The sequence below is a fragment of the Cololabis saira genome, chromosome 12, assembly GCF_033807715.1.
Source record: "Cololabis saira isolate AMF1-May2022 chromosome 12, fColSai1.1, whole genome shotgun sequence".
Classification (NCBI taxonomy): domain Eukaryota; kingdom Metazoa; phylum Chordata; class Actinopteri; order Beloniformes; family Belonidae; genus Cololabis; species Cololabis saira.
The window spans coordinates 6,786,195-6,810,088 of NC_084598.1; the positions used below are offsets into that span (position 1 = coordinate 6,786,195).

A 23,894-nucleotide genomic window follows, 5' to 3' on the forward strand; every position below is an offset into this window, starting at 1 on the left:
TCCCCATATGATAAAATCCACCATCCCCCCTGATTTTTTTTACAACTGTAAACTGAGTACTGTTCCTAAGAAATAAGTAAAACTTTGTTTATGTATCAATAACCAAAACGTGTTGACCTTTCTGCAGCCGAGCCAAAAGCTGAACTGAGAGCTGGTGACAGCAGCAGCGCGCATGCGCGTATATTGGGAATTAACAGCATCACTAAAGCGTTTTTCTCATTCACTGGGATTCACTGGGAAATTCTTGGAGGACAGCTGCTCTTTGTTGATTCAGGTACAGTTGATCCCCCTGCGCAGGAACAGCCTCCGTTTGGAGGTTTCCCCTCAGCTCTAGCGAAAGGAGCGCACCCCGGCGGGACGGGGGCGGGGTTAGAGGGAAAACAGGACATTTCCTGGTGAGCTACAACACAGGAAGGTAAAGTTTGCTCTGCTATAATGTCACGACCGAAACCTCCAAATGCTAAACGGACAATTTGTATTAGTCACGGACTACTAGTATGTTTATACTCAGCTCGGCAGTAACTTGTCACTGTCAGAAATAATGAACGTAACTTTGAAGTGACACAGACTGTCCAACCTGTAGATGTTAGCCGGTCTGCAGCTGCATGAGCAGCATGTAGTTACCACACAATACAGGGGAGAGGTGGGAGGGTTCACGGATAGGGTGGGGGCTAGGAGAATGTGTTATAGATTTGTTGTTGTTGTTCATTGACTAATTTAAATAATGTATTTTTTTTTTTCAAAAAGTGTTTTTTTCTTTACAAGGGTTATCAAATAAAAGTTGTAGCGAGATGCGTTAGCTGAATGATGGTGGGCGGTCATGTGAGAGGACGCGCTTGTTCTATGGATCAGAACAGTTCAGACGGGCGGAGTCAATTCGTGAGCTGTGTTTTAAAGATGCTCTGCACTGTGTTTTATGTAGGTGTTTGTATATATATATATATATATATATATATATATATATTAAAAATACATACATATATACAGGGTAATAGGTATGCAATAAAGCAATAAGGAGTAGTAAGTAGTGTAGTCAATTTATAATATGTAAATAAATACATGAGAAAAAACATATAGGTATGTAGTGTATATATATCTGTGTACATGTGTATATATATATATATGTATGTATATGTATATACATATGCACACACACACACACACACACATATATATATATATATATATATATATATATATATATACACTGTGTATATGTATGTATGTGTGTGTTTATACATACCTATATATATATATATATATATATATACACACACACACACACACGTATATGCATATTTATACACACACATATGTATATATCTGTGTGTGTATATATATATAATTACATGTGTGTGTTTATACATATATACACACACACACATATATGTTTATTTATATATATCACAGTGCTTTGCGTTTTATTACCAACTCAGCGTTTAGGACACATCACTGTGTTCTCTATTCTCTGGTCTCCTGGCCCTCACTGACCCTGAGGAGACAACAACATTGGATTATTTTTATTTACAAAGCCATTCTGAATAAACTCCCCACATATCTTTCCAACTTGTTGTCTCCAGTTCACAGTGTGTACAGCTCCCGCTCTTCCACACGGAAGCTGTATAAAATCCCTAGGATTAATACAGAACTTGGCAAAGCAGCTTTCTCCTACGCTGCTCCCTGGTCCTGGAACCACATTCAGAACTCTCTTAAACCTTCTGGACTCATCTCCTTGGGTGAATTCAAGGTTCTTCTTAGACAGAAACTAACAGAAATGTGCACCTGTTATTTTTAATGTAAGGTATTGTAATGTTGTTTGCACTGTTTGTTATTGTTGTTGTTGTTAAATTGATTTTATTGTTGTTGCACCAGTTAAGCCTCTTGGCCAGGTCTCCCTCGTAAAAGAGATTCAGTCTCAAGGGATTTTCCTGGTAAAATAAAGGTTAATAATAAATAATAAATATATATATACGTATATGTGTATATGTATATATGTGTGTGTTTATACATATATATATATGTATATATATGTATATATATATATATATGCATATACACACACGTATATGCATATATATATATATATGTATATGTAAATGTCACGCCAAGATCTTGATCGTCGATGTTATCTTCAATAACTGTTTAAAGGCAAAACATAAGCACAAACAAGAAAATTTAGTCCGATTTAATTTAATCTTATAGATCTTATAGATAGATATAGAAGCCAACTTACTGTCCGGTACACAAATATATACAGCCAACATCACCTCTATTTGCTGCAACATTTAGAGTGATTTACACATTTTTGCATTTTTCACTCTAATGAAGTGTATGAGACAGTCATGGAGGGGTTAAACATTCCTCCTAAAACCAAAACAGCTTTTCTTTCAGCATCATGTGTTTTATCTGTCGCCCTCTTTCTAGATGAATGTTGGCGTAGCTCACAGCGAGGTGAACCCCAACACACGGGTGATGAACAGCAGGGGAATATGGCTCACCTACCTATTGCTGACCGTCGTATTGCACATTGTCCTACTCAGCATTCCTTTTTTCACCGTGCCACTTGTCTGGACCCTCACCAACCTGATTCACAACCTGGTCAGTTCAAATGAAACCCACATCTGAACTCTGAATACTCTGAAATTATACCGCCATCAGTTGTATTGGGAATACTGGAATCCCAACATTTTAATAACTGAAGGAGCCAATTGTCAGATTGTCATGTGAATCTCAGCTTAACAGTTTTAAATGAACAGTGACAAGAAAGATTGTCAGTCCTTTGGAATTAGCTGTTTATTTCATGATTTTAGCACAATATGTACTCTACTCGTAATATAAGTCACAATAATTGACAAACATAGTATATTTAAGCTGATAACACACCCATCCATGCTCTATTAACTTTTGCTTATCTGATATTGGGTCGTGGGGGGGGCAGTCTGAATCTCAGTTTCTCCCCAGCCATGTCCATTAGCTCCTGCGGGGAGATACTGACATGCCCCAAACATTTGGCTTAACTCTCTCTTTCCAGCAACAGACCAGTGAAGATTCTGCATTACCACAATTTCAAAAAAACAAACATTGACTGTGAGGTCGAGACACTCCAGTGGGAAGTTGATGCCAGGAAAAATCATCTATGTGGTGGCATTTCCTCTGATGTAAGCCGTAAAAGAAACAGTGTAGTGGTTGTGTTGACCACGTTGCATCATCGGTGTCGCTGTTCCTTGCTTTGTGTTGCGTTCTGTGAAGACTTGTGGGTAGGTATGGGGATGGATTCAAATGTCAAGATTCGATTCCGATTCTTAAGATTCAGAATCGATTATCAAGATTTGATTCGATTCGATCCGATTCGATTCCGATATTGATTTGGGTTAGTGTTATTAAAACTGTTTTTTGAGCTGTTGCATGAATTATATGACTGTAGTTATGCAAAATATTACTACTAGTATTGTATTGAGATTAAACAGCAAGTATTAGCAGCTAATGATGCTGTAAGGACCAATCAGCTCCCAGAGTGCTGATAGAACTGCTTTCAGAATTACCAAACAGATCCAGGGAGGAAACAGACACGGATGAAATCGGTTTTATTTTTTCCCACATTCCGTTTTTATTTGTTCCATTTTCGGTCTATTTTGGTTTTTAATTTTTGAGCAACCCCAAGACAGTATATAAAGTAATGAAATATAGACAATTTATGCAATTATAAACTAACACTTTAATGTTTTCATACCTTTAAACATATTTAAAGGCAAAAACATGGCACCAGTTATTCTCGTGTCCAACAAAACATTACTTTTTTGGGGATAAACAAAAAAATAACCAAAAGTTTATAATGTAATGATGAAAAAAAATACATAAATAAATGAAATAAAAAAAATAAAAAAATCAATCTTTAGACATATGAATCGATTTTTAGGAATTAATATGAGAATCGATTTAGAATTGGGAAATCGATTTTTTCAACACAGGCCTAGTTGTGGGTTTATTGTGTTGGTACGTACGGGTTTGTGAATGTTTACGTTAAGCGTTAGTGAATCATTACACTCTTTTTTTCATGTTTGTATTTTAAGAATCGACACCATAACTGGGCGGTGGGAGGAACAACGTCTGTCCACAGTCCACTTTGCTCTTTGTGTAAAGTAGATTAGAGTATTGGACGCATCCAGGGCCGGGGCTTCAGGGGGGGCTGGGGGGGGCGGTACTTCCCCGGCCTGGGGCCCAATGGGGCCCCTGAGGCAGCAGGCCCCGCCCGTGAGATTTTTTTTTTTGTGGCGCCACTTGGTTCATATTAGGTATAAAGCTTTGTATAATATGTTGTGCTGAGATATTCACACTTGCAGTTAACATTAAAACAAAAATTGCAAGTGAATCTCCAAATGTATTTTGGGTAAAATCGTTGGTCTTCAACAGCCGTCTATCAACGTCATACGTCATCATCGATCACTTGGCCCACTGCAAAGGGCCCGTTCATATGCCCCGCCCCTCGGCCCGGCTTTGATATGTTCCGCTACTGGACACCTGTGCATGTATTCTGTGTCTCACTGCATGCAGAGCATGTGTCCTTGGTCACCACTCTCATGTATGAAACAATGTGTGAACTATTATTTAAAGGGGACCTATTATGGCATCTAGTACCTATTTTAAACAGGCCTTGAATGTCTTAAAAACAAGCCTTTGATTGTTTTTGCTAAATAAATTAGAAATTCACTCTCTAAACCACGTCTTTATCTTCCCCGTTTCTAACCTCCTTCTCTATGAGGGATTCTGAGTGGGCGGGGCTATGATAATGAGGCTCTGTGCTGATTGGCTGCCTGACGCGAATGACGCGATACACCGCTACGAAAAAAGGCTAGGCTGCGCCTAGAAATTGGCTGTAAAAGTAGTATCAAACAGAATCTGTAACAAAGGGCGGCCTCGGTGTAGTTCAACTCTCCCTGGAAACAAATCCAGCTTACGACTGGTAATGCCAACCATAAACTCTCGCTCCGTTTGTGCAGGGACTGAATAACGTAACGGGACCAGTGCGTCATACTCCCAGAGCACTCTCATGCTGAGGAACAGGGGCAAATGCCTTCAAGTCCACAATGAACATGTGGACCAGTTGCTCTGCATCTCCAGTTTGCGAAAGAGCACCTTGGCACTCCACAATATTGCTGAGAAAATGCCTTGTGGAGCATGAACATGAGATCTGAAATGTATAAGAAGACACTTTGTATGTTACAAAAAGGGCACAGCTCTCCAATATCACATCAGGGCAGTCGAGTATGTGTGAGGGAGCCTTCTGATCTGGGTTTGTTTTGCTGCCTCGGGGACCACGTGTCATCATTAGGGAGAAAATGAATTCACAACTAGACCAAAATATCCTACAGCAGGGGTGTCAAATGTGCAGCCCGCGGGCCACATGCGGCCCGAGAGGTTTTCATGCGGCCCGCGAGAAGTTTCCAACACAAAAAAAACGAAATATTAATTTACTAAAAAGGAAGGCATAAATAATTGCCATGAATCGCAGCATATCCAATAATATATTTCTTCTACAAATCCATCGTTATTCCACAAAGAGAGCAGTTTTCGTAATTTTTTTAGTTTTCTAGAATGCATTTGCCGATTTTATTTCTTTGTAGACGGTCGTTTATTTTTATTAACTGACTACTATTATATATTTTCGCAGGGAAAAATATCACTACTAAAAAAGATGATAGAAGATATTTATTCTGAGAATTTCAGTTTTGACTATGAGAATAGTGACAAAGTAAAACAGTTAAAAGAGAAGTGCTGACTTTTTCGGCACACTGGCATATATATCTGCGCCAATTTTTAAAAATAAATGTAAATTGTACTGGAAAAATCTCTAAATCACAAAGAAAGACTCTTGGATGTAATAAAGATTTTGCTTTTAATTAAATGTCCTATAAAAAAGCGAAATATAAAAAAAGAATACTTGTTTCTGTTTATCTTTGTAAAATGATATTAAAAGTATCTTACATAATTTGAAAAAAAAAAAAGAGAAATTTCAAGAAAAGATCCTGAAGAAATATATTTAACATAATTAGAGTATAAACAAAGTGCATATTTCCTTTAAAATTAACTAAACTGATATTGGATTAGATAACAATTTCGCACCGTTTTTGTTATTTTGAGCGCAAGAAAAAAATTGGTCAAATCCGGCCCGCCAAGCAAAATGAGTTTGACACCCCTGTCCTACAGGATGACATCATCGTGGTTGTCCACCAGCTGAAGCTTCTAAGTAAATCCACCACAAGATCACTCTAGAAAAAGAAGATCTACCTTTAGAAGTGGCTCAGTCCAGACTCAAACCACAGAGATGGTGTGGAGTTACCCCAGGACTCGGGAGCCTCTTCCACACCAGACATCCTACTAATGTGTCTGGGCTGCAGTCTGAGAGGAATGATCCGGTGCTACTGAAGGGGCTCGCTTAAAGGAGGTCCCATCAACTTTTAGGGCAGGGGTAGGCAATTCCGGTCCTCGAGGGCCGGTGTCCTGCATGTCTTAGATGTTACCCTGCTTCAGCACACCGTGATAAAAGTACCTGTGTCATTAACAGAATTGTGCAGCCCTGGATGACCAGCTGATGACGATGATTAATTAGAATCAGGTGTGTTAAAGCAGGGAAACATCTAAAACATGCAGGACACCGGCCCTCGAGGACCGGAATTGCCTACCCCTGTTTTAGGGCAATCAAAATACAGTTTTTCATCTCAGTGGGTCCTATTATGTCAGTATTCTTAGTCCAGGTCCTCAAGAGTCACTGCTCTACATTAAAATCATAAAGTCATTTGAAATATGCTTTATTAATTGCCGAAGGGAAATTATTTATGTGAAAACATTACGTTTTAGAATTTAACTTGCTGATTCTTTTTGTCGGACAAGAGTATTTATGTTTTTTAAATACCTGACATGTTTGGGCGATGACTTCCGCCTTCAGAGTCACAAGATGGTGTGTGTCTTCTGCCAATTTATCAGCTGATGTTAACAGCTGCAATCGCAGAAACATGTCAGGTATTTAAAAAATGAACTTCATTAAATCATTAAGTTTTAGATGTTGGCCAACCTGACTAAAGTTACTGACTCAACAACAGACTTGTGCAGACCTTGATGACAAGCTGCTGGTGATCCATTCAGTCAGCTGAAGGTGCGTTGAAGCTGTGAAAGATCTCAAACTGCAGGAGAGCAGGTCTTGATGACCTGGATGAAGATTCTTCAGCTTTTTTTTCTTTAGTCAACTCTCTTTTCATGGGTTACTTTGCTCTGTAACAGTTGTGCCGGGAATAAGAACTTTTTCTGCAGACATTTTCCCCCACGGTATTAGGAAATGATGGAAGGGAAAGACAAATACATAAATATAGAAATAACAAGAAAATTGTTGAACCCTAATACGGTTCAGTTCAACGGTACTTTATTGATCCTCGAATTGAAATTACTGTATCTTGTGTCCCTTTTTTGTGCACAACTCAGTCTTGCACCTTCAATTTAGTCAGAAGCATTTTCTGAGTATTTGTAAGATGAAAGGAGTTCTACTGGAAGTTTGGATGAAGAGCTACGGTGAGAGGACAGTCCCCTGCAGGGCTTCTGTGCTACTTACCACCCATTCACACTTTCAATTCCACTAACTGTCTGTTAAAGAGGTAAACTGTCATTTTCTTTAAAAAAAAAAGTATTTACCGTATTTTCTGGACTATAAGCCGCTACTTTTTTCATAGGTTTTCAACCATGCAGCTTATACAAAGGTGCAGCTATTCTGTGGATTTTTCTTCCACCGCTCGGGGCGCTCTAACCGGAATTAGAATCAAAACTAAGACAAAATAAATGCAAAGAAGAATACACTACTTCTTCTTTAGCAGATAGAAGTAGGTAGAAGCAGATTTCAAACAGATAAATAGATAAATAAATACTGGTTATTTTCTCTTGGTTCTGTCTCGTTTTAATCAGCAAAGTTGCTGCCGTGTTAAAAGACTCTGTTAGGAAAGGATCTATTTAGGTACAAACATGTACATCAATAACAGTTCAAAATCCTTCTGTAAATATCTAATCTAACAACATAAATATCTGCGGCTTGCATATCTTTTTTTTTTAAATAGAGCGGATGCTGCTTGTATGCAGGTGCGGCTTGTATATCTTTTTTTCATTATTTTTAAAAAATAGAGCAGATGCGGCTTATATGCAGGTGCAGCTTATAGTACAGAAAATACGGTATTTGAGTAAATAATGATTTCTTACTATTAAAATTAATTTATTTATTATCTCATCTAACTTATTATATACTTGGTAAAAAATAGTAGTGCCAGCTTGAGATCTTAAACCAGCAGATTGAAAGATGGGCAGGAAGGCAGGCAGGCACATAGGTACGTACTGTGAAGGGAAGAGTGAAAATATTAGCTTTGATGTGGTTAATATTCTTTAGCTTTGATGTGGTTAATATTCTCTCTAGTCGCCCGGGTCTTCATGACCTGACAGAGAATTAGACATAATCAGCTGCAGGATCCAGTCTGTGAAGATTCAGATGTTTTTCACATCTACAAGGCCATCCAAGATACTTGTTGGTACTTTTCTAAAACCTGCTGTACCCTCAGTCTTAATGTTTAAACACGCTACATTGTCTTGTTGGTCAATGTCTTGTCCTCAGCCATGCTGTAACGACGTGTCCCCTTGCGTGCAATTGGAAGTAAACAGATTCAATCCTAGTCAGAGTCAAGGCTTTATTGGTCCAATCTTGCCTAGTTAGTCAGGACATCTTTCTCTGATACTATGTGAATTAAAATAGCTGAAAGCAGTTGAATTTCAACAGCCACCCCAAAAGATTTATTTATAATCACCGAGGGTGATATCTCGGAGCATTTCTTTGTTAGTACTTGTACGTGTTGGCGAGCTTACCTACCTGTACACAGACCCAGCTGATCACACTTACCATCTCCCGACTGATATGAGTGGTAAAGAGCATTTCAGGTTTTAATAAAAAGGTCAATGGTAATATTTCCCAAAATATGAAAAAAAAATTTTAATCTTTAATTTTAGATCTATTTCATTATACTTTTGTTTATATTTATCCAGCACAAATTAAAAAAAAATCAGTAAATCAATTATTAAGGGATGTCATATATTAAGAGAAATTGGGTGTTATTTACTCATAACTCTTTGTTGCAGCAGAACTTTATCTTATTTATTCAGTATTGCAACTGAGTTTGTCTGAGGTTGTTTAATGTTGATTTTAGAAACTACTATGGAGTCTATGGTTGATGGTGTTTGTATATTTCTGTCTTGCGTTGTCTCTTCTGCAGGTGATGTACCTGTTTCTACACACAGTGAAAGGCACCCCCTTTGAAACGCCCGACCAAGGCAAAGCTCGTCTGCTCACACATTGGGAACAGATGGACTACGGGGTCCAGTTCACGTCTTCACGCAAATTCCTCACCATCTCCCCAATTGTTCTGTGAGTAAATCTTCTGCTTTCATTGGATCCGTGGGCAGTCCTGCAATGTTTCACTTTCATTGGGATGATTAAATCAGCATATTGTTAAATATGCAGGTGCAAGACAACATGAGTGTCTTTTAAGTTGCTTTATTTTGTAAGAGAAAAGGAAAGGCTCTAGACCAGGGGTCGGCAACCCGCGGCTCTAGAGCCGCATGCGGCTCTTTAGCCCCGCCCTAGTGGCTCCCTGGAGCTTTTTCTAAAATTTTTTACCTTTTTTTTTTCTTTTTTTCCTTCTTTTTTTTCCTTTTTTCTTTTTTTCCTTTTTTATCTTTTTTTTTCTTCCTTTTTCATTTCCTTTTTAATTTCGTCATTTCAACTTTTTTCTCGAAATTTTGACTTTTTTCTCGACATTTCGACTTTTTTCTGGAGATTGTACTTCAACATTAATCTCGACATTTCGACTTTTTTCTCGAAATTTTGACTTTTTTCTCAACATTTCGACTTTTTTCTCGCCATTTCGACTTTTTTCTCGACATTTCGACTTTTTTCTCGAAGTGCAGAATGAAAAACAAAAATCTTCCCCCAGTTATAACTAATATAGATAAATGCAGCATCTGTTGCCTTCGTATACGAGACTTTTCATTCCAGACATATTTGTTTTTTGTGTTTTTTGTCCAATCCTCTTTCAACATTTTGGGTTGCAGACCCCTGATCTAGACTCTAGAGACCGACAACAAAGATGTAGAAAAATGAAACCAGTTTCTGACTGAACTATAAGAAAGTGGTTGAAGGAGATGGGATTTACATAAGAAAGCCAAATATAAACTATCACCAACAGCTAAACCAAGGTAAATAAAGTAAAGAGAAGCTGTCATGGACTGTGGATGATTGGAAGAAAGTATTTTTTTATTAAATGAAGAAACCATCAATTCATCCATTTTCTATCCATCGATCCATTTTCTATTCCACGTTTAATCCTGTACAGGGTCACGGGGGTCCGCCAGAGCCTATTCCAGCTCATTAAAGGCAATAAATCATGTATATGCATTTGAAAACAAGATGATGCAGGAACTGTTGTCTGGTGCAGCTCTAATGAAATATTTAAAGATAACCACCCGATGTCGGGGTTGCATGTCAGGTGAGATGACAGCATGAACTCTCCGCTGAAAGCACAGATGTACGTTGACATTTTAGATACTTCTTTTTTCAGAAATCTAGAGTAAGATTTTTTTTAAATTTGAAGTAACTTTTCAGGCTATAACAGAAGGGCAAAGATAGTTCAAACTTTTCTTCAAGCGAGACATAAGGAAGTCATAACCACTTAATGAAATGCAGGAAAAACATTTAAGGAAATAGAAAAGATAGCTCTCATAAGGCTCCGTCCTGTAAAGGTGATCTGTCGGGCTGATGTGCAGGAAAGTCCTGACTGATGAAGAAAGTGGTTTTTCTTTAGCGTCCAGGCCTTAGAAAATGTAAGCTGTCATAAAAGAGGCACGGTGCAAAAAAGGGGGTAGTCCTACTTATAATTTTATCTTGGGGGGGGGGGGGGTTTATATTTCCATATCCTCTCCCCAGGACCAAGTGGTTCAGTCATTTTTTTTTTAAACAATACATTGGCTATGTTTTAGAAAACGATACTATTCTGAGTTTTTTGTTTGTTTGTAGTTTTTTTAAGTCCTGATTATGATTTTTTTTTTATTTTTAATTTAAATAACAGGTAAATCAACAACCTCCAAGGGGTTTGCCAGGTTGAGCGCGTTTTCACTGAATTCACACTCAGACTGTCAAGCTTTCCTTTTAGTCGATTAGTCCAGGGGGCAGAGCCCAAAATTTCACTGGTCAGCACCACTCAAGGTGACAAAACTTACTTATGATTTTCGAAAAGATCCAGGCCTATAGAAGATATTTTGGTACGATAACCCTTCCTTAGTGGCAGCTGGATCATAGTTATCAGCTCATGAAGTAGTAATTGTCTTTGGTATCAATTTAAAGGGGACCTTTTAAGCATTCATTCAAGCTAAGATGTGAATCTTTCTGACCAACATAGAGGTCACTGCAGCTCCTTAAACACATTTTTACACAATTTTTGCCTAAATGATATACTATCTTTTATCCCTGTGTCATCTAGGAACAACAGAGACACAAAATACAAAAACTGGAATACTCACAGGACCATAAGGATTCAGGAAATGTCTAATATACCCAATACTATATCATTGTTACAGGTCATTATGAGCCGTAAACTAGAAGAGCATCATTAGGCTTTTATGAAACTATAACAGCCACTGGGTTAATGTCACAAACTGGCCTTTATCATGCAAATACAGGACATAAAGAACACCACAATGAGATAAGGAACCAGCTTAGTTTCATTAACAAGCATCTAAAATGTAATTTTCTGAAGGGGGTGGGTAACTTTATGAGCTGATAAGGCAAGGCAAGGCAAATTTATTTATATAGCACAATTCAACACAAGGTAATTCAAAGTGCTTTACATTGCCCCCTCCCAGTGTATTCTCCCTACAAGGAAATATGATTGATTTTGTGCCTTGCTACAAGCATCTGGGTGTTTTAATTGATGATCGGATTTCTTTTAAATCTCATATAGAGAACCTGATCAAGAAATTAAAGCTTAAGCTGGGTTTCTTTTATCGCCACAGAACATCCTTTACATTTGCTGCCAGGAAGAAGTTGGTTGGTGCCACTTCCCCAATATTTGTGTGGTTATATTTCAAGAACCCAGAGCACTTACTCCCTACGTTCCAACGATTGTTATCTGTTGAGTGTCCCCAGGGTTCGCACTGAACTCGGCAAGCACTCTTTTAGGTACTTTGCACCTTTTGCTCATTGCAGCTCATTGCAGAGCACCCTGAAGTTGAGGGATCTTGTTTCAGTGACATAGAGTCGACCTCATACCGTTCTTGTTCTTGTTCATGAAAGCCCCATTATCTAGCTCTACTGATTTGATCAGATTATATTCGGTTTATTTTATTGTTGTTTGACTTGGTGTTTTAGGTAATTCTGTACTGTCTGTTTTAACTGTTGAAACTCAATGTTTTAAAGCTGCTGTCTTGGCCAGGCTTCCCTTGAAAAAGAGACCATTGTGTCTCAATGGGACCGACCTGGTTAAATAAAGGCTAAATAAATAAAATAAATTGACATTAAAAGCGACAGGACATAATAACAAATAGGTAAGAATAAGAAAAGAAGTAAAATAATAAAAAGCACAAGCTGTTAAAAATAAGGGCAGTAGATAACTATGATACAGCTGCCACTCAGGAAGGTTATCATACCAAAATATCATTTATAGACATGGATCTTTTCAAAAATCATAAGCAAGTTTGGTCACCTTGAGTGGTGCTGATATCTGGTCTGGAACATGGACTAAATCTGGGAACAATGTTGGTCTGGGCAAGTCCATCAGGCAGACATCACTCATAGCATGCAGCTCCGAAGTCAGAGAAACACACACACACACACACACACACACACACACACACACACACACACACACACACACACACTTCCTTATACACCAAACCAGTGGCAACAGCCAGCGGTGACCAAAGGCTCCCTGCTGTGTTTATTCACATCCCACCCTCTGAATCATTCAGCAGAAAGGCCTCGTACCCATCGGCAAGCACGACAGTAGACAGGTTATGTTTCGGGGTTTTGCAGCCACAGGACCTGGAGTCCTTGCAGTTTTTTAGTCGACCATGGACTGCTCTGTGTAATAATAAGGCCTTCTGTCCAACAGCTGAGGCCTGGTCAAAAATCTTCAGTGCAACAGGACAACAATTGCAATGCCCTGGTCAATGTTCAATCCTCAAACTAGTTGAAATTATATTATCATTATTATATATATATATATACACGTGTGTATTTTTTAATTTTTTTTAATGTTGAAAGTAATACTTCATTCCAATGTGCTGTTTTTTGTCTTGTTTTGCAGGTATATTCTCACCAGTTTCTACACAAAATACGATCCCACACATTTTTTCGTCAACACGTGCTCCCTCCTGAGCGTCCTCCTCCCAAAGCTGCCACAATTTCATGGAGTACGGATATTTGGCATCAACAAATACTGACCGAACTCGAAGCTGCACTTTAACCACCAGTACTGGACGTCTAGTTTTCTGTGCCTGCTGAACTGTTTTGTGTTTGGAAAATGAGAAGCAGAAAAATCAGTTAGCTGTACATACAGTGTGGAGAAAGGTAAAGAAGTAAATGCTGTTGTATCGTTAAAGAATTATTTTTTTTCTGACATTCCAGATATTAAAAACTAGGAATATTTATTTTGTTTCTGAGAGAGACCAAAGTTTGAAATGCACTGCTTTACGAGTGTGATATTTGGTCAACTTTTTCCTTTTTGTCTGCATTGGCTGCAAGTCCATGTGAAGTTGAGTGTTTTGTTCTTGCCTTATCTGTGAATTAATGTCTCAATCATTGTGGCAGTTACTTTGTGTTTTGTGCAGCATGCATTCACACAACTTCAATAAACACATTTGCTATGATATATATCTATATATATCTATATAGATATATATAGATATATAGATATTGAAGTCATAATGATTCACATATTGCTGTCCGTCATCTTGATGTCATACAGTATAGTTTAATAGTTGCTAAATCCTTTTCAATGAAGGTTTTTAGGCACCAGTTCAGTAACACAGGCCAGTTTCCAAGATGTGGGGAAGTCCAGATACTTTACATGAAGCGAGCCTGAGGGGGTTGTCACAGTGTTTGCTATATTCTCGTATATCAAAGGGATTCCCCCCCTCTTCCGCATGTGATGTATAAATGTTTGCATTTGAGGCAGGTTTCCCTGTTGGTAATGCACGTTTGCGGGAAGTAGTTCAAAGGAAATGCGGGCTGATGTAAACATTATTACACGGTTGATGAGGTCAAGCAGAGTCTGGGAAACATGCAAATATGGCTCGTACTATCAGCTGTTTTAAACATGTGGAGTACTTGCGTATAATCATTTCCTAGAGAGAATACCCACACACCAGCTGGGTGTAAATGTCATGTCACCAAGATATCAGATAGGACCCGCTGACACCAGAATGAAAGTAAAATAATGAATGCAAACGTACCGAAAGTCGCCTGATTTAAGATAAGACTATCTGATCTGAAAAGCAAATTTAGTCATTTTCCCAGGTGAGCTTCCACTTAATTCATCAATTTTTTTTAAAAATACTAAATCTACTAAATCATGGGGTGGTAGTCTAGTGGCTACAGAGGTGGGCTTGGGACTGGATCTTAATAAGTGTCACACTAGTTGTATATTGATATACACACATACAGTGAGGCAAAAAAGTATTTAGTCACTTATTGTGCAGGTTCTCCTAATTAGAAAGATGAGAGGTTTGTTATCTTCATAGGTTAACTTCAACTAGCGAGACAAAATTAGAAAAGAAATCCAGGAAATCACATTGTAGGATTTAAAAAGAATTAATTTGTAAATAATGGTGGAAAATAAGTATTTAACCAATAACAAACAAGCAAGATTTCTGTCTCTGGCTGACCTGTAACATTTTCTGTAAGAAGCTCTTCTGTCATCCACTCGTTACCTGTATTAATGGCTCCTGTTTTAACTGGTTATCAGTTTAAAAGACACCAGTCCACAACCTCAAACAGCCAGACTCCAAACTCCACTATGGCCAAGACCAAAGAGCTATTGAAGGATACCAGGAAGAAAAACTGTAGACCTGCACCAGCTGGGAAGACTGGATCTGCAATGGGCAGGAGGCTGGTGGGAATAAATCAACTGTGGGAGCAATTGTAAGAAAATACCACTGATAATTCCCTCCATCTGGGGCTCCAAGATCTCACTCCATGGGGTAAAAATGATCACAAGAACGGTGAGTAAAGATCCCAGAACCACACGGGGACCTAGTGAATGACCTGCAGAGCTGGGACCAGAGTAACCATGACTACCATCAGTAACACACTACGATCAGGGACTCAGATCCTGCAGGGCCAGACGTTCCCCTGCTAAAGCCAGGACATGTCCAGGCCTGAAGTTTGATAGAGAGCATTTGGATGATGCAGAAGAGGATTGGGAGAATGTTATATGGTCAGATAAAACCAAAATAGAACTTTTTGGTAAAAACTCAACTCGTGTTTGGAGGAGAAAGAAAGCTGAGTTGCATCCCAAGAACACCAAACCTACTGTGAAGCACAGGGGTGGAAACATCATGGTTTGGGCATGTTTTTCTGCAAAGGGACCAGGACGACTGATCCGTGTAAGGGAAGAATGAACTGGACCATGTACCGTGAGATTTTAAACCAAAACTTCCTCCCATCAGGGAGAAATTGAAGATGAAACGTAGCTGGTCTTTCATGATGACGACGATCCCAAACACGCCGCCCCAAGGGGCTCCGTAAGAAACATTTTAAGGTCCTAGCCAGTCTCCAGACCTCCACCCCAGAGAACATTTGTGGAGGGGGTTGAAAGTCTGTGTTGCCCAGCAACAGACCCGAGACATCACTGTATACAGTGTTGAGACCCGGTGAAGAGCTGCAGGAAACATCTGACCTCCCTCACTGCCAACAAAGGTCATGTACAAAGTACTGAGTTGAACTTTTGTTACTGACTAAATACTTCCACCATATTTACAAATTAATTCTTTAACAATCCTACAAACCTCTCATCTTTCTAAGTAGGAGAAATTGCACAATCTGACTGTGTGTGTGTGTGTGTGTGTGTGTGTGTGTGTGTGCGTGCGTGCGTGCGTGCGTGCGTGCGTGCGTGATTGCGTGCGTGTGTGTGTGTGTGTGAGAGAGAGAAACTTAGGACATTTTAGTGTACAGTGACTCAATGTTGTAAATGTATACCTAACCATTTCTTTAGCGTTTGAAGTGTAGCTTTACACAGCAATATGAGAAGTGATCCACAGATAGGATAAAGGTCAGACATTTCTACAGAAAAGCCTTGCAAGTTAAAATTAAATTTTAGCAGATTAAGAGATGTAAGAGTCCCCAATTACAGGAACACGAAGAAAAATCTCTTTTCTCTGGGCCGTGTACCCTGAGATAACTGAGGGAAAACACAACTCTAAAAGTTTACTTTACGTTGTACAATCATACAGCCGCTTCAACAATCTTTTGATTCATTTCAGTCCATGTTATGTGTGTGGCTGGCAGTGGTTGAAGACACGTGGATGAAGAAGATAACGAGTCAGAAAGAGCAGTTCTGATTACAGTTTTTCACAATTGTTTAAACACATTTATTGGAACATCAGACACAATGTGCACAACCTGAAACTCATGTTTCAGGTGGCTGAACCAATCCTGCTGAACTCCAAGCACATTTACTGCTCTAGACTCAAATTCCCATTCCATACCACACATTTCTCACAACACTACACACAATTCCCAATATCCTGCACACTCTTCCTGAATTCCCTCTCTTGCTGTTCACACAGAACACACGGTCAATCACATTTCTAAACTCCAAAGGCTGTTGTGCAACATGCAATCAGCAATTTGCCATTGAGTTCATATTCATTGATGAAACAGGGTTCAACCCTTGTAAAAAGAAGGCGCCGAGAAAGGAATATCATTGGCCAGCGTGTCGTCACAGAGGTCCCTGGCCAATGTGGAGGGAACATAACAATGTGTGCTGCCATCAATTTGATTGATTTGATTTGATATGTTTATTTGGTCACGTTATAGAAGTCAGTAGTCAATACAAAGTTGTTTTTTTGCATGTATATCAAACAAGGACCAAAAGGTGTAGACTGAAGCCAAAGCTTATTTTGTCTACCCTTTTACAGTAACACAATGTAACCACTATAGTGCAATATTTGAAAAAACAAAACAACTACATGAGAATAAAAAAAAAATATATATATATATATATATATATATATATATATATATATATATATATATATATATATATATATATATATATATATATATATATATATATATATATACATACACATATACATATTTATATGTATATGTGTGTGTATATGTATCTACAACACTGCACTTCTTCTAGCATTCCTACTCATACTGTAAAATATTACGTATTTGTTGTTACAGTAAAGAATTGTGTGTTGTTTTCTATTTGAGTAGCCTATACATAAGAATACTATATGGTGATATATTCCATCCAACAGCTGAAGGTGTAACACTGAACATACAAATGCATGATTCTACTGAGACATTCATATAGTGTTTTCCATTCATACTATAGTGTCTTCAATTCTGCACATCAGTGTTCAGTGAGTGCTTAGAAATGTCTACTCAAATGATGTATGTGTTTGGCATTTGAGAAGGAAATACCATTTAGTGAAGAGTTAACACTGTTTTGAGGGTAGAGTGTGCTTTTGCAAGAGAAGTGTAGGATTTTGCATTTTGTGTGTGAGTTTTGTAATTTGTGTTTAGAGTTTTGAGAAAGTGAGGTAGTCTATCAGGAAATGTGTTTAAACAATTGTGAAAAACTGTAACTAACTGAACTAAAAAATAGAAAATTCCATCAGTTTCATCCTACCAAATGCAGGGTGAGAGCATGTAAATGCATCTTACTGCACTGTGCATCAAATAGTTTGATGTTTAGTTCAGTAAATGTTTTGAATGTTTGAAGAAAATTCAGAGGTGCCACTGCACCTACTTTAAACCCTAAGAACTGAAGAGAAGAGAGCGGGCGGAAGACCTGAAACAATACCAACACACTGCAGAGAGAAAGATGACAATAGTCAGTTGTGAAGACAACAGACGAAGGAGGCAGACAGAGTGGTGGGTGATGCAGCAGGACGATAACCCCAAGAATGAATGTAAATCCACTGAAAAATGCTTTCAGGGGAAGAAAATCCACCTTTTGAGTCGTCCCAGTCACCACTAACACCTTAAGCCTAATGTTTTTGAATCAAATATAGACACACACACACACACACACACACACACACAAACACACACACACACACACACACACACACACACACACACACACACACACACACACACACACACACACACACACAAATAAAATGTCCCTCTGAAGGGTCATTGTTCCTGGGCATTGTGCAGCTTCAGTCCAGATCTACCAAAAGAGCAGTCATTGCTGCCAAAGATTATACCAGCAACTACCAGGATTCACTAATTTTCCTCCAGCGCTGAATGAATGTGTTCAGTAAAGAAACAAGTTCAAATTCCTCGTTTCCTCCTTTTATCAACTTTACCATTCTGCATTGTGTTTGCGAATTATTGTGAAATACATTATGCTCGGATCGATTTTGTTTTTAGAGGGGGTCATGCAGAGGGGTTCGTTGTTGGTACGCTTCCATGAATGAAAGACAAACCACAATATATATATATATATATATATATATATATATATATATATATATATATATATATATATATATATATATACATATATATATATATATACATATATATATATATATATATATATATATATATATATATATATATATATATATATATATATATATATATATATATATATATATATATATATATATATAATTATAATAATATATTATTATAATAATTTACAAAAACATGACTAATAAAAATCAGACATTGCTTTTGTGTTGTGGCTCAACAGTCATTAAAGAAACTAATGAAAACAAGAAAGAATTGTAAGTTATTTGACTATAGTGACATGTTAAATCTGTAATTAGCCTGTAATTAACTTCACAGGTGTCTTCAGTCTTAATTTCAGTCAGTCCGTGTAAACCAAGGATAAAACGTCATCACTCTGCTGTTTGGCATCATGATGTTCACTGAATATGGACCAGAAAAAGCAAAGAAAAGAGTTGTGTGAGAAGATCAGGAAGAAGATTCTAGACAAGACAGATTCATGAAAGAAAGAGCACAATAAAGGAAGATCCAGAATATTAAAAAAAAGAAAGTAGACGAGGAAATAAATATAAATAAGAATAGGAATAGAATCAGGACATAAAAACAGGACCATTATAAATATGAATTTTGAAATGATTATAAAATGTAACCCAGATTTTGAGCAGAAACAGAATATGATAAGAATATAGACCCATTTTTATATATAATTATATATAATATATATATATGTAATTTGATGATCTGGCCCAACGATGGGCCTGTCAAGGGGAGACACATCACTCATCCCCGTCACAGACTACAGCAGCCTGAAATGCATTCAACATTCTGGGATAGTTATATACACACACACACAGATGGAGAGGACATATGGGTCGAGATGTGCCTTTTTTAGCCTCCGTAGGAAGTGAAGGCAGTGGTGAGCTTTTTGTAAATGGAGGAGCTCAGATTGTCAGACACATGTAGCCCCAGGAATCTGACTTGTTGGGAAATCTCCCTTAATCTAGATCGGTGTGCATGGGTCTATTTCTTCTGAAGTGGAGCACCAGTTCTTTGTTCGTGTCCACGTTCAGAATCAGGTTCTTCATGCTGCATCTCCTCCCTGCAGTTCATGTTGTCATCGTCTGTGATGAGACCTACAACTGTGGCGTCGTCTGCATACTTTATGATCTGATTGGTGCAGGTTAAAGGTAAAGTGGAGAAGACCATCTCTAGACTCCATGGCACTATCTCTGTTGTTTATATACTGACATCCTGATCTGATACCCAAACATTTTACTTTGACATGCTAAAATCATTTTTTGAACATAAATTTGTGCTTCTCACTTATCCTGTTTTTTCTCTTCACAAGCTTGCTGAAATGACAAAGGACACCAGTCGATATAATAGTCACAGAATTCAATTCAATTCAAAAGTCTTTATTTATGTAGGAGCCACATATTGATGTTTCATTTGTTGTATCTGGTTGCCACGGTGATGAAGGAAGTTTGGGTCACGTGGGTCGTCACCGTAGCTTATATAAGGAATCAAATCACCTGCACTGAGGAGGAGAGAGGCGAGTTGGGTAGCCGTAATTTTTGTTGACCGCATTTTACTGATCTCCCCGATTACACTTTGCAGTGTACACATTTAAAACCTAAGTGAATGTAATCGGGAGGCCGATGTGGCTGAAGTTTTGTTATTAAACGCCATAAAACGTATCTCGGACTCAGCGTGCTTCCCTGTCAGCAGCAGCGCGTCATACAAATATACAGGACCCAACAAAAACTCTCAAGCGGCTCTAATAAGTACAGGAAAGCCGCAATATTTGTCAACAAAAAAAGGCATCAAATTTGAAAGCGATCGCTTGCAGCGCAAAGGAATCAGCTGACTCAGTCAGACAGCGGTGACAAACAATCACAGTAAGACAAACGCCACATCATCTGTCATGGAGGCCAGGTAAGATTACCTGTGGATGTGTGTGTGTGGAGAAGGAACCTGGATTGCATCACGTCAAAGTGTCTCCTTAAGGAACAGTTGAATGAATGAATGCTGGTCGGATATGCGCTGTCTGGGCGTTACGTTCGCTCCGTGCGCTGAATGAAGTCTGCACTTTGCTGCAATACGTGAAGCTTTGATGATTTCAAGGAAGAATGCTGATGCTGCCTTGTTGAAATAATCTACGATATGCTGTGTATTGTGGATGGATTCAAACTATATGGTTCAAAGAAAACTGAATGAAAAGTGATCAAAATGAGTCAAACAAATGATGCTGCCTCCTCGTGCTCTGATATGGCGTCTGTTAGACAACGAGAGAGGAGACTCACTGAAAAGGGTTTGATGCATAAAATTGAAATGCTGCAAAAAGAACGCAAACGTGATGTTGATAAAATAAAAGGTTTAATACCACAGATGAAAGAGTTAATGAAACAAGAGAAAAATGTGTCGGAAGTGAAACAATGTATGGAGAACTTAAACACACTGTGTGAAAATGCTACAACTACACACAGTAGACTGTTGCCTTTACTTCCTGAAGATGAACTCATTAAACAAAAAGAATGGTTTTCAACTATCATGAATTACAGCAATACATTTCAAAAGAGCACTCAAAGCTGGATTGTTGAAATTGAACAAAACCCCTGTCAGGAGCACCAGGGTTCATCAGAAATTAATGAAGAAATGCAAATGGAGGATGACATTAAACCAAGTGACAGTGTTTCAAATGTGGGAAGCCATAAAACGCTTAAGTCAGAGAGCTCTTCAACTTCTTCCATACGTCTAAAGGCAGAAGCTGAGCTAGCAGCCTTAAACATGAGGCAAAGACTATTAAAAGAAAAGCATGCTTTGGAAGAAGAGGAACAACGCCTGCGCAAAAGGAGAGAAGAACTCAAACTCAACACTGAAATTGCAGAAAAAATGGCAACGCTGGAAATTCTCAAGATACGAAGCACAACAAGTGGAAAAGTGGCATCAAAGGTTTCTGATGGGATGAAATCATATTTTGAAAAGACACAATCTAAGCAGTTATTTAATGTTGACGCAGACGAATTCATTCCAAAACAAATCAAAACAAATACAAACACAAACCTAAATATAACTCCACATGGACAAGACCAAGTGCAACTCCTTGTGAACCCCTCATTCAACACACAGGATTCACATGAACAACCAGGATTTAATGCAATGGATCTGGAACCCAGAAATGACATTATTGGCGTAATGATGAAGCAGAACGAAATAACAACGTTGCTAGTACAACAGCAAAGCCTCTCAGCTCTACCTAAAAGAGAAATCCCAATCTATGACGGTGATCCATTGGAATATCACACGTTCATTAAAGCTTTTGAGAATGGAGTTGAGAGAAACACAACTAACAGCAGTGATCGTTTATATTTTTTGGAACAACACACAAAAGGTCATGCTAAAGAACTTGTGAGAAGCTGTCAACACATAAACTCAGAACGGGGATACATAAAAGCAAAAGCTTTATTAAAGGAGCAGTTCGGTAACGAACAAAAGGTGGCCTCTGCTTACATGGATAAAGCTCTCTCGTGGCCTCCAATCAGAGCAGAGGACGTGAAGGCTCTGCAGGACTACAGCCTCTTCCTGAGAGGCTGCTGTAACTCCATGGAGGATGTGCAGTATCTTTCAGATATGGATATGCCTTCCAACATGTTGTGTGTCATTAAAAGGCTTCCTTACAAACTGAGAGACAGATGGAGGAACCATGCCTATGAGCTGCAGGAACAACACAAGCGGAGAGCTAAGCTCACAGACATTGCTAACTTCATTGAAAAGCAAGTGAAAATTCTGACTGATCCGGTGTTTGGCAACATACAAGACTCTGAATCAATAACCATAAATCGAGGATCAAACAAACCCAAGCTGCAACTTCGTCCTGGAAACGAGAGGAGTAGCTTTGCTACCACTGTAGGACCTGTGGAGAACAATTATCAGCCTGCAACGAAAGAAAGAGAAATTAAGCAAACGGGAAGGAAAGTATGCATCTGCTGTGGAGGAGGACACACATTAGATGTATGTGTACAGATGGGAATAATGCCACATCAACGGAAGATAGGCTTCTTAAAGGAAAATGGCATCTGTTTTGGCTGCTTGTGCACAGGGCACATCAGTAAAGATTGCAGGAAAAGGATCTCCTGCTCAAAGTGCAGCTTTAAACATCCCACCATACTTCACAAGGAACCCGTCAATGATTCCGAGCAGACAGAGAGGAGCCCAGAGCATGTTGACGGTACACTCGTGTCAAGTGGTCTTACAGGGGCTGGAGACCAGGACTGCAAACTGCCCATTGTGCCGGTCCAGGTCAAATCCAAAGGAACCAAAACTGTCATCACTTACGCTTTCCTGGACCAGGGGAGTACTGCTGTCTTCTGCACTGAAAGTTTAATGCACAAGCTCCACCTCACAGGGAGGAAGGGACGCATTCTCCTTCGAACCATGGGCCAGGAGAAAGTCGTAAGCAGTAACATAGTGTCAGGACTGGAGGTCGCAGCACTGGAGGGGGACAGTTTTTTCAAGCTACCAAGAGCTTACACACAAGAGTCCATGCCTGTAAACAGAGAAAATATTCCAACTGAAAAGGATATTGAGCAATGGCCACATCTGAAACATATTCACTTACCTCAGATTGATGCAGGAATAGAGCTACTGATTGGAACCAATGTTCCTAAAGCGCTGGAACCACTGGAAGTGGTGTGTAGTGTGGATGATGGACCATATGCCATCCGAACCTTGCTGGGCTGGACTGTTAATGGTCCACTGACGGGAAACAGTGGAGAGACTGTTAGCTGGGAGCATCCACAAGTAACTATCAACAGAGTTTCGGTTGTGAACCTGGATGACCTCTGGCAGCAACAGTTTAAGAATGACTTCCCTGAAAGTAGCATTGATGAGCAACCGGGAATGTCAAAGGAAAACGAAAGGTTCCTGGAGTTTGTCACCAACTCAGCAAAACAGGTGGAGGGGCATTATCAGATTGCTTTACCTTTAAGGAACATTGATATCAGCATGCCAAACAACAAGAGAGTGGTTGAGCAACGTGTGTGTCATTTGAAAAGAAGGTTTCAGAAGGACTCAACGTTCCACACTGAATATAACACCTTTATAAACAACCGTCTGGCTA

At 38.8% G+C, this 23,894-nt stretch overlaps 1 protein-coding gene across 1 annotated transcript; it reads left to right on the top strand.

Annotated features, from left to right (window-relative positions):
* Nucleotides 1–334: 334 nt before the first annotated feature.
* On the top strand, nucleotides 335–13,955 carry ormdl2 (ORMDL sphingolipid biosynthesis regulator 2). Its single transcript, XM_061734719.1, has 4 exons — nucleotides 335–415; nucleotides 2,425–2,598; nucleotides 9,294–9,445; nucleotides 13,380–13,955. Exons 2-4 carry the CDS (start codon nucleotides 2,425–2,427, stop codon nucleotides 13,513–13,515), a joined length of 462 nt encoding a protein of 153 aa, XP_061590703.1. The 5' UTR covers nucleotides 335–415; the 3' UTR covers nucleotides 13,516–13,955.
* Nucleotides 13,956–23,894: the final 9,939 nt, after the last annotated feature.

What these genes read in the sequence shown, in the direction of transcription:
- ormdl2 (XM_061734719.1), top strand. Translation starts at nt 2,425, where the DNA reads ATGAATGTTGGCGTAGCTCACAGCGAGGTGAACCCCAACACACGGGTG. An exon ending in CCAACCTGATTCACAACCTG is followed by an intron (nt 2,599 to 9,293) that starts GTCAGTTCAAAT and finishes TCTCTTCTGCAG; the next exon opens with GTGATGTACCTGTTTCTACA. An exon ending in ACCATCTCCCCAATTGTTCT is followed by an intron (nt 9,446 to 13,379) that starts GTGAGTAAATCT and finishes CTTGTTTTGCAG; the next exon opens with GTATATTCTCACCAGTTTCT.